Source organism: Cydia splendana, chromosome Z (assembly GCF_910591565.1).
Source record: "Cydia splendana chromosome Z, ilCydSple1.2, whole genome shotgun sequence".
Lineage (NCBI taxonomy): Eukaryota > Metazoa > Arthropoda > Insecta > Lepidoptera > Tortricidae > Cydia > Cydia splendana.
The window spans coordinates 44,725,412-44,737,074 of record NC_085987.1 but is presented as its reverse complement, the minus strand read 5'-3'; the positions used below and the strand labels follow the sequence as shown (position 1 = coordinate 44,737,074).

Here is an 11,663-nt window from a genome sequence, read left to right as displayed (position 1 = left end):
TTTTAAGGTCTCTGCCCACTACACCGTATCATACCATGACCGTGCTATGAACGTATCAGGCACGGAATGTAACGCGATACGGACTACTATGCCCACTACACCGTGTCCACGTTGTTTCATATCGGGTATACATAACGGGTTTAGTGCCCGTAGTAACCGCGCATTATCCCCATAGCATTCGCCTATAATCCCCGTAGCATCCGCGTTTCATCCCCTTAGTACGCGCGTTTTATTCGCGAGAGCAAGACTCGTCAGAAAGAGCGAGCGAATAGTTATCAGAATGGTAAGAGCGAGTAAGAAATATAGCAACGCGTTTATAACGGGCTTAAAACGGTCACCATAAGCGGTTATAACCCGTATGCTCACCGTTTCGCCGCCTGCACGCACCGTTCTGGCAACGTTGCGTGCCGTGCACGGAGCGTTTCGGCACCGGCAAAATATCCTAGCCGACTATTTTTGACGGTTTGTGCATGGCACGCGACGGGTATGGTCGGTGACGGAACGGGCTAGAGGGCATAGTCTCATACTTTTTAATACAAACAATATTTTTTTGCCTGACACGTTCATAACACGGTCATGGTATGATACGGTGTAGTGGGCAGAGACCTTTAATTGAAAAACCCGTTTTAAAAATAAGTCACGGCAAATATGTAACAATTATGAATCTAATACGATCATTTATATTCTTCTGCTTTCATAAGTAATAGTTACTAATTTTTAAAAAGCGTTTTTCAATTAAAAGACATGTCAAGATCACTTACCTTCTTTCTAATGCTAAAAAAACGAACTATAGTATGTGGACGGGTATAAGCAAGTACAAAAACTACCATAAAAATATAAACAGAAACAGATGGTTACTGCTTACCCTTTTTCTAATAGAGTTAGATCATGAAAAGTCTGCAGCGATTTTGATAGCCCACGCAGTGCAAGTGTTATTTATACGTCATAATTTCATAGAAATTTGACGTTTAAAATAACACTGGCACTGCGAGGGCTGTCAAAATCGCAGCAGACTTTTCTTGGTCTAACTCTACTAAAACAAACGAGGCAGTGTGGTGAAAATTTTTGTTTCACTCAGGATTAGAGTTTGTTTAACCCTCTTGCCTCTTAACCACAGTTTTGGAATTTTCGTTTGCCTGGGTATCAATATTAGCATGAGGGGTTAAACAACAAATTAGCCCACTTGTAAAACAAATAACTATTCTTCTACCTAGCGTTATCCCGGCCTTGTCCTACATAAATACATAACCCCTTATTCATAAAACTTTATGGGCCTGATTTTGTTAAATTATGTTCTATCCCTTTCTTAGAAATACACAAGTCAAAATGACAGAAAAAGTAACTATTCATAGATAACTCAGGCCAGTAACGCGTTTATGAATAATGCCACTAAAGTATATTTTTCTCTTACTCTCCTATGTACAGAAACCAACAGTACCTAAATGTTGAAGTTACAATGCTGTTAATTTGTCATCATTGTCATACTATAAATAGGGACCGTGCGCGTTGGAGGGTCTGCCATCTTGTGGCCTGAATCGGAAACATATGTACACATGTACTTGTACATTGCCAAAGCAAGTGCTACCATCTACCATTCTCGTCGGTACGTTTCCTTGTGCATAGTAGGTTCTGCCATCTTGTGGGCTACATCGGAAGCATAAACGACACATTTACGCCTCGCGCCAAAAATCTGACGACTCCTATGCTGCCCCCTACAGTTCATGCAAGGGGCCTATAAGAATTTAACTTAAACAATGTTTTGACGCTATACAAACCTTATTTTAATTTAGCACTTAGTTTCATTAAAACATATTGTAATTGCCTCTTGAATAAGGCACTATTAATTATATACACTATGAGAAGTATTATAACAAATTAAATTATTTTCGGTAAATATTTTAATTTGTTTCTATTTCAAGTAGAAATACTACTATATAAATTATAAACTGATATAAATGTCATATACAATGAAAAAGTGACCAAGGCCTCCAGTGCCCCAGGCTGGAAACGAACCAGCATCCTCTGCTAATGCGGCAGGTGCCTGGAGGCCTTGGTCACTTATTCTTAGTATATGACATTTATATCAGTTTATAAGGCACTATTATGTTGGTAATTAGTAATGATAGTTTCTAATTATCAACAGTGGAACCTTTTATCTGAGAATGACACATAAATAGTCAGGTAGACAACCATGTCACCAAATTACTACTACGATTTGGTAGTATGTTTTTTACTCCTCTAATATATTTCACATAGCTTGGGTATGGTGACAGCTGTAATCACCATTCAATTAACCTTGAAACGCAATTTCAGCAAAATATATATTGAGGTGACAGCTGTTACTGTACCCAAGCTATGTGCAAAATATTATAGACATTTATGAAGCCCACATGTAGAAATATATGTCTTGCCAGTGGCTAAGATACTGTATGACTGGGCCACAGATAAACGCCATCAACGGAACCTTGTTTGACGCCGATGTCAGAACACTTTCTATTACATTCTTTGAATACCCATTGTACATCGGGCTACGTAATAAATATAGTACAAGCCCAAGTTTCCTGCGGCTAATCTCCAGCCTCTGGTCAGCCGTTAAGTCTTTCATGTGACGGTTATACAGCTTCAAGCTAGCTAAGTCGATGCCTAACGATACGAGCCACTGCCGCCACGCTTTAGTTCCAAACACTCTCATAGCCGCTAAATGAATCAGCGGCTTTAGTATATGCAGAGATTCAGCATACACCAAGTCCTTAACGTTAACTGGCAGGCTGTTATCATCTTTGAGTTTCACTGGCTGCCAATCTCTGAAGGCGACCGGCGGAGCGCCGTCGACGCGTCTTATCACCCTTCCTGAACGTTTTAAAGTGAAAAATGAGCCCTCGCCATCCTCACTTGTTTTTTCTTCAGTGAACTTCTTCCTTTGAAGCGCAGCCACAGGAGGGTGCTGAATGGGAAGCTCCTTGAACCTTAAGAGTAGTATGAGAGCTGAAGAACACTTGAACAGTTGAAGTAGCGTAGCGATCGTCCATTTCCCCTTATTCCCCCATCTGTTCTTAACCACAAGCTCCACAAATACCTCAGAATAATGTATAACGGTCAGCCATAACTTAATCTGCTCCCTAAGACTGTAGAACTGCACTTCCGAGCCGTACGCCTCTCGTATTAATTTATCGTTGAACAAAGAAAGCAGCTTAGACAGAGAATACACGAGTTCGGAGACTATAGGTGACTTGTTTATCTTCCCGGCGACGAAGTATGAGGACCATGTAGCCACTGTCTCGACGTCGGTAACCAAATTAGGATTACTTATCACCCACCTCTTGTAAGCCGCGCAAAACTCCTTCAGTGACAACTTCTCCATGGTTTCTTCAGTGCATAAGAGCCTTTCTAGAATCGGCTACGTTCCTTACATTTGTATCATGTAAGGTTAAGAAAATTATTAATTTAATTCACTTAATTATATGTAAATGTGAATGTGAGTCGGCAGTACGGTTAAGTCATTTGCCCCTTGCCCTGTTGACGTGACGTAGCTGTCAAATCAAACAAACTTAATCTATGGTCATAAAGCACGGCATTCATGTGGCACTTTTTGCCACAGTGTAATTTTGTTCTGACGAGTCAAAAATGAAATCACTGGTTCATTTTTTTATTCAAACGCAAAGTAGAGATAGACCAAGAAAAGTCTGCAGCGATTTTGATAGCCCACGCAGTGCAAGTGTTATTTATACGTCATAATTTCATAAAAGTTAGAGATTTAAAATAACACTTGCACTACGTGAGCTATCAAAATCGCTGCAGGCATGGCTTTTCTTGTTCTAACTTCTATTACTTCTTCTAAGGGTTTATAAAACCGCACATTATAAATTATAATTTATACTGATTACACCGAACTTGTTAGTAAAAAGGGCACGAAATTCATATTTTCTATGGGAAGTCAACTCTTTTCACCTACACTTTTTTAATTTGTTAGGTAACAAAAAATATAATACTCACTTTTCTACTAGGTCACTGTGCCGGAGTATTGATACTTGTCATGGGCCTGCGCGAGCGCGATTTCTTATCTTTATAAACCACGCACTTGTCACAAATACATACATAATGAAATTTAAATAAACCCTTTTTTAGCGTAGTATTGTAAATTGTTATTGATACTATTGGTTTTTACAAGCTTTTTATTAACTTGCAATGTACCTATGTCTGTATGTAACCTGATGTAACTATATTTGTACGGGTCAAATCTTGCAAGTTAAAATTGACCCACTTCCCGGTTTTCGATGAAGATGAAAATTATGTGACAATACAATATTATGGTACCATCGAGCTGATCTGATGATGGAGACAGGAGGCCATAGGAACTCTGTGATAAAACAACGCAACCTAACTGTGTTTGGGTTTTTTAGAATTGTCTCGATGAGTATTAGTTGCCTGTGGAAAGAAAAGTAGAGTCAGCGACAAAAGCTTGTACCTAAAATGAAATTTTTGCCAAAAACTTGTATTAAATCGTAATAAAAAAAAATTATACATATTATTTATTTAATGTCATAAGTTCATAAGAATAACAAATTAACGATATAATTTATAGATGAATAGGCAAACAGTAAACATGATTTAAAGCAATGTATATTGATTTTGTCTTAAAACCGTTGTTGATACGGAGATTACAAAAAAATCTTAAAATAAATAATAAAATACAAGCGTAGGTACATTTTGTTTTCGCAACTGGGACACAATCTTGCCATTCTTAAAACGTTGTTGGTACTGTCTTTGGACATATGGCAGCTAGCCGGAGAGGTCCTCCAGTGCCCTTTGCTATCTTCATAGGCATCGCCACGCCAGTGCAACCATACTCTGAAATAATACACAGTAAGCTTGTGTTTGAAATGTATTTTGATTGTTTGTTTGGTTTCAGTAAACCTGGAAACCCTTCTATAGAGTCTACAGTAGTCTACAGTCTAGTAGTACATCACAGTTCATAGATCCCTACAATTCAACAGTTCGCGTTCTAAAGTATCTGACATATCTCTTTTTGTGAAGCTATCAGAGAATGGTAGAGTTAGACGTTGCTAGTGTTATTAAAAAGTCATACTTTTATAGAAGTTTGACTTGGCTATAAAAATCGCTGCCAACATAGTCTAACTCTAGACACTATTGGCTCAGAGACTGATACCTACGCTACTTTTGATGCTGTACAACTAGAAAAGCACTACAATGGGATGGAATTTCAAGCTCAACAACCACTTTTAGAGCCTCCACAGACACATCAGAATTTAGATCTTCATGATCTCTGTAATTTTCATGTTCAGATTCAAATTTAAAATCAGATGGGGCTTACTCAAGTGCTTTGACAGTCGCCTATGGTTCTGTTAACCTACCTGGAACTGGGGTGTCGAGCTTAACGTTCTCCATGCCGTACAAGCCAGCAGTCATAGTGATCCTGTGGACAGGGAAGGTGGTGCTGCTGCCCGGGTCCAAGGAGGGCGTGTCTACTCCTATACCGACCACGTTCTTGTACGATGTCGTTATCCATTCGGCTACTTCTTGGCTGAGACCTGAAATAGGTATGTGATCTTAGTTATTAATTACAAATTTTAATTCGAATGCTGATATTATTTACTGTATTTTTTGCTAAAGGTGGGATCAGACGGTTCATTTTGTGTTCATTTTCGTGTTTCATTATTCATCTTTCACTCAAAGTGACACGTGTGAACACAAAAGGAACCAAAAGTGAAAAATGAATTCATTAGTGAAATAATCCAACAGTGTTGGATATTTTCATTCGGCATCTTTCACTCGCACTCCGAATGAACAAAAAATGAACAGTGTGAACACCGAGTGAACGTTCATTCCGATATTGCATATTTTTCTGGTATCCTGTGGGTAGTAGTAGTACACACAAACCAGGAAAAAGCAGGATATGGTATTTGTAGGTACTCTGTAAAAATATTCCAGAGTTCCAACACAATCGCCAGTAGCAAGGTAGGTATTGCAGTAAAATTTTAAGATTTATTCGGCTAGGTACTTTCATATACTGCGGCGGTAGCACGGTCGCATTTTTATCGCCTGTTACCATGCCTGTCACGTTCTAATAAGTGTGTAAGTGCGAAAGTGACGGGCATAGTGACAGGATGACAGGCAATAAAAATGGACCGCAGCACCGCTGATGCAACTAATAGTAGAAGTTCTTCAAAATTACCTAAATTCATCCGCAAATGATTGCAATACAATTCAGGATATTCAATGGCTAGCTTCCCACCACCGTCGATGTTTTGTTTGCTGTTAGCTTTTTAACATCTTTATTAAATTATCACAAATAAAAAATTATCCAAGATGCACAACTTCATTCAACGCCATAGTGCGCACAGGTTTCTGAGGTCAGCCAGAAGGTCATGGGCTCTCTTCATTCTCTTAACAAGCTTAAGCACTTTTTGCCCATTAAGACTAAAGTTCTTTTAATAAACACTCTAATTCAACCTATTATTGATTACGGTGATGTGTGTTATCCGGACCTAACCGAAGAACTTCTTGATAAATTGGATCGCTTTCTCAATAACTGTATTAGGTTCATTTTTTGCCTTCGCAAATACGATCATATCTCTGCTTTTCGCTCTCAGCTTGGCTGGCTTCCCATCCGTCAACGACGTAGTGTCCGCATGCTTTGTTCTTTATATTCGGTTCTAAATGATCCACTTTATCCTGTGTATCTCAAGTCGCTCTTTCAGTTTTATGGTGTTTCTCGCGACCGCCAGCTCCGCTCTTCTGGCAATATGTCTTTGTCCATCCACCCACATCGATCTGGGTTCATGTCAAACTCGTTCTGCGTACAGGTGGCGCGCCTTTGGAACGTACTTCCCCTGAATATCAAAAATGCCCCAAATAAATTTGCGTTCAAGAAATCTGTACGGTCTTTCTTTGCTGTTCGAATGAAGGATTCCTAGTAGTGTTAAATTAGTTTATATACATTATTTATTGTATGTATTATGTGTATTAAGTATATTATATTAATTGTATGTAGTATATTATGTAGGTATATATATGTAGGTATGTTAAATTTAAGATTAGCTTTAGTGATTAGTAGCACCGCCCACAATCTCTCTGCTTTGCCTTAAGGTTGACTGCTAGAGAATGCTTTTGGCATTAAGTCCGCCTTTTGTACGATAAGTTTTCTTTGTGCAATAAAGTTTAAATAAATAAATAAATAGTGAAAGAAAATACAAAGTGAATAATCTTAGCACCAGAGCCGTGTGAACATGCAATGCAAAAAGAAAAATGAACCATTCATTCGAGTGAACCGTCTGATCCCACCTTAAGTTGACTTTTTTAACTAGCTTATATTCAAGAAGCAAGCTGTTGATTAACACTAATTAATTTACTCCGTTTTCTATCACAATACATATGGAATGGAATGATCCAAGCATACGATAAGAATATTTACTATATAAGTGTTCTCTCACAGGTATTTAATTTCGGAATGATCGATCATAGACGCTTTATGGTACTTTACCGTGGATGTCCACAACACCAGCACGCTTTACCGTCATGATTAAAACAGATGACCTAAATACATGAGATTGTATGCAGTCGTTTTTAATTTATCGTAGACAGTCGGAAGGTTAGATCGTGCCGTGACCAGGTACGTCAACGATAAATATAACATTTTGTACTAAGTATTAGTATCAAAGTGGACTATGCCCCTTTAATCTCTTGAATATGCAAATTTCCGTTCAAAGGAGCAAACTTTGATGCCCATGACTTGTTTATGACTGCTCCTGCTGAGGCTTTAAGTACTAGTGCAAAACTTTATCTTACCGGGAAAGTTGAGCGTACCAGCTGTCTCGTTCATACCCAAGTATTTATGTTTGTCGCCGTAAAACTTGCTCCAACCGAACCTGAATATGATCATGCAGGGTTTCCCATTGTTGTCGTTTAGCAAATAGTCCAAATGATGCTTGTTGAGCACAAAGTTCGGATCGTTATTGACGCGTGAGCTGATATCGACTATTATTACTGGAAAAAAGTGTCAGTATTATAAAATTTATAAACAATCTTTAAAATGTTAATATTTTACATAATTTATGCCACATTCCCGTACGTAAGTGTAATCGAATGTTAATTACCCCTACTTTAAAATGTACATAATTGAGTCATCTTTAATAACTAGGAGACAATTACTTGTTATAAATTACACATGAAGTAGTTGATAGAGTTAGACCAAGATAAGACTGCAACGATTTTGATAGCACAGCCAGTGCAAGTGTCATTTTAAAGGTCAAACTTCTATGAAATTATGACAGACTTATTCAGTCTTACTCTACATAATTTCTGTGGCTTCCAACTAGATAATAAACAAAATGTAAATTTACGAGGCAGGATCAGCTTCTCCATAGGTATTTCACCGACGAATTTGCCTTCTTTGTAGAAGTGATACGGTGCATCCATATGTGTTCCACCATGTTCTCCGGCCTCGAACTCATTCGATGCATACCTGCCATAGGCAACTAATATATAACAAACATGTAAAAGAAAAACAAATAAATGGTATATTTTGTATCTACACGTCAGTGGTGTCAACAAAAACATAGATGGTAAAAATTATTAACATGAAAATGGTGTTAAATGCATTGACTTATTACTATATCTCAGGACTGGCCTTACGGGCAATAAGAATGGTACTAGATAGTTCAGCGGTGTCACTCACGAATTCGAGCCAATTGTGCAGCCTAACGCAACTACTTGCAACCAAACGCGCGCGTGATGCGAACTCATCAACCAATCGCCTTGTAGCCCCATTCATGCCTCATTCTTATTGCCCGGATATAAGTACGTTAAAGGCATGAATCTAATATATAATAACTGAATCTGGCATGAGGGGTGGGGGAAATGACCGAACGGGATAGTCTTATGTATCTTTCAGTAGGAGTAGCAGCGAAAGCGCTATTATTGTTTGTCGTTGTCACAGTCTCACATTTGTTTTATTCCCCATCGTAAATTTAGTATGTATTATGGTGGGCAACAAATAAATTCGACCAATCATATTGTCGCTTTGCTTATGTTTTGTCCCTCACGGAGGCACGCGTGATATACCACTTCTATAGGATCCTACCTTCTATGGTTAAAGGTTATATTTATGTGTCTTTCCCAGGCGTATCCGACTAATTATCTAAGTAGGTAGTTTAATCTGAGAAAATTGGCATTCACGAATGAATTAACTAATACTTTAACCATTCGAGAAGTTTAATTATAACAAGTTAATAAAGTACATGTATTACCGTAAAATGGGGTGAGTAGGGTTCGCGGGGAGAGTTGGGTTATGAATGGGGAGAGGAGGGATGAAAGGGGGGTGAGATGGAATTTCCTATTTATCGTCAAAGTTATGAAATGGAACTACCCAAAATAAAATAAAAACTAAAATACAAACGTCCGGAACACTTATTATATACACCATTCAGTTTGCATATGTAAAAATAAAATGTTATCGAGGTTTGAATGTCAGTTTTGCACCTACTCACCCCATTATACGGTTTTACCTGGGTATAACAAAACTAAGGATACTATTTATAAACGAAATATAAAATAGTAAGTTCTTCTAGAAACAAACTGAACTGAATTCAAAGCATTATAATAACCATTTATCAGATCACTTAGTCTGCTATAATTACCTATACAATGCACAGTGCTTTGAATAGATAGTTGTTGCTAGAGATGCACTGGATTTTCGGTTACTATCCGGCCAATATTTTAATATCCGGCCGGGCACCGGATAGTGTTCTACTATCCGGCCGCATAGTGATAGTAACATTGCTTGATTTCGGAGTAAACAAATTGGATCTAAGAAACAGTCACGGTCATAATTGTACCTGTTTATTATTATAAAACAATTAAATCATTCCACTCACTTGCACGCGCACTCATTTCGAACCCAGAAATGAGTCCGCACAAATGTTAACTACGAAACAAACCTGCACAATGCGCACCTGAAGAACCGAAATGTCAGGTATAGTTCCGCCGGCCGAATATTCGGCGGCCGGATATCGAATATTCGGCCGAATAACCGGTATCCGGTATCCGGCCAAACAACTAACCGTTGCATCTCTAGTTGTTGTTCTTGACCGAAGCACACATATATGTATAGGCACGATATATGATAGTTTATGCATACAGATTTAAGTAAGTATGCTTACTTGGATCAGTGCTATGAATAGTATGAATATTATGTTGGTTCAATTGGATCAAAATAAGTTTACAACGGAAAAAGCAATGCTTAATTGTGAGACGACTATTAACATTTGTCATCTTCTGTGGATAATGAAATCTGAGATTACAGTCAAAAATATTTGACTATCATTAGAAAAGGCAAAGTTCGTTAACGTTAACAATTAAAAAATTGCTATACAAGAGGTACCTATCATTTGCATGCAAACAATTATGGAATATAATATAGTTATAGTATAAGATATTTTTTACCAGCCATCTTCTCTAATATCAGCAGTTTTCTTTGTAAACGCAAATGGTTTCACATACGGCCAATAGATAGTCTTCTCATCAAATGTGTGCGACAAATCGTTGAAAACAAGATCACCGTTGGAAATGATATCATTTAATTTGCAGTTATCTGCGCCAACATTAGCCCACACATTGGCTAAGCACATGAATACGATAATCTTCAACCACATCCTTGAAACGACTACTTTAGATTGAGAGACTAACAGGAATAAAAGATGACATTATCTTGTTGCAAACTTCACAGTATAAGTAACATAAACAGTGTTTAAACTTAAACTACTTAGTTTATAGTATTGATGTTTGACTAATAATCGTTATGGCATATCACTGATACCATTCATATTTTGGAGTCTATAATAGTATGGTAACTTATATTTATTTATAGGTAGTTTCACTCTGGTTTAACTACTCTCGATGTAATCACGGATGAAATATTCAATTACTTAAACATTAAAATCTATAGGTATAGAATAGAACTTGTTAATTTATTCACTCATTATACTGATCATAATGCCATAATGCCACTTTTGCGTGACTGACGTATCCTATATTTTTATATCATTCACAGGTCGTCTGCGTGCATAGAAGGTAGGATCGTATAGAAGTGGTATAAGCGTGCCTCCGTGAGGGACAAAACATACGCAAATGCGACACTGTGATTGGTCGAATTCATTTGTTGCCCACCATTATCCATACTAAAAAAAGGTGGGGAACAAATAAAATGTGAGACTGTGAAAAGGACAAACAATAATAGCCCTTTCGCTGCTACTCCTACTGAAAGATACATAGAACTATCCCGTTCTGTCAGTTACCCCCACCACTCATGCCAGATCCAGTTATATCCTAGATTCATGTCTGCGTGGGATAATGCTGATGATGATTGATACAAATAATCCTATGTCCAAACTCGGGCCTCAAATCAAACTATCTCCATACCAAATTTCATCAACATCCTGTTCAGCGGTTTAAGCGTGAAGAGGTAATAGATAGAATTGCTTTTACATTTATAGTCTTAAGTAGGGATTTATCAACAAAACAGTGAGTAGATAATTTAAACCCCTCAGTTCGCTAATACACAAGTTTTACAAAATTTTTAATACAAAAGTTGCAACTCCTGTGGACAAACGCTAACACCGTATTATGCTATAGTTGGTCAAACCAAT

At 37.8% G+C, this 11,663-nt stretch overlaps 2 protein-coding genes across 2 annotated transcripts; both read right to left on the bottom strand.

The window, feature by feature from the left end:
• Positions 1-2,103: 2,103 nt before the first annotated feature.
• LOC134805247 (peroxisomal membrane protein PEX16) lies at positions 2,104-3,553 on the bottom strand. The gene has a single exon (XM_063778560.1). The coding sequence runs from the start codon at positions 3,359-3,361 to the stop codon at positions 2,378-2,380; it is 984 nt and encodes a 327-aa protein (XP_063634630.1). The 5' UTR covers positions 3,362-3,553; the 3' UTR covers positions 2,104-2,377.
• A 1,051-nt stretch (positions 3,554-4,604) lies between these two features.
• LOC134804122 (isatin hydrolase-like) lies at positions 4,605-10,695 on the bottom strand. The gene is made up of 5 exons (XM_063777065.1): positions 10,462-10,695; positions 8,361-8,482; positions 7,807-8,004; positions 5,373-5,549; positions 4,605-4,848 (listed from the first exon to the last, which is right to left on the bottom strand). Exons 1-5 carry the CDS (start codon positions 10,668-10,670, stop codon positions 4,742-4,744), a joined length of 813 nt encoding a protein of 270 aa, XP_063633135.1. The 5' UTR covers positions 10,671-10,695; the 3' UTR covers positions 4,605-4,741.
• Positions 10,696-11,663: the final 968 nt, after the last annotated feature.

Bases quoted from the DNA above. Each gene is read 5' to 3' on its own strand.
- LOC134804122 (XM_063777065.1), bottom strand. From the start codon at position 10,670: ATGTGGTTGAAGATTATCGTATTCATGTGCTTAGCCAATGTGTGGGCT. The intron at 8,483-10,461 runs GTAAAAAATATC...TGCCTATGGCAG, and splicing joins GATATTAGAGAAGATGGCTG to GTATGCATCGAATGAGTTCG. The intron at 8,005-8,360 runs GTAAATTTACAT...ACTTTTTTCCAG, and splicing joins GGAGAAGCTGATCCTGCCTC to TAATAATAGTCGATATCAGC.
- LOC134805247 (XM_063778560.1), bottom strand. From the start codon at position 3,361: ATGGAGAAGTTGTCACTGAAGGAGTTTTGCGCGGCTTACAAGAGGTGG.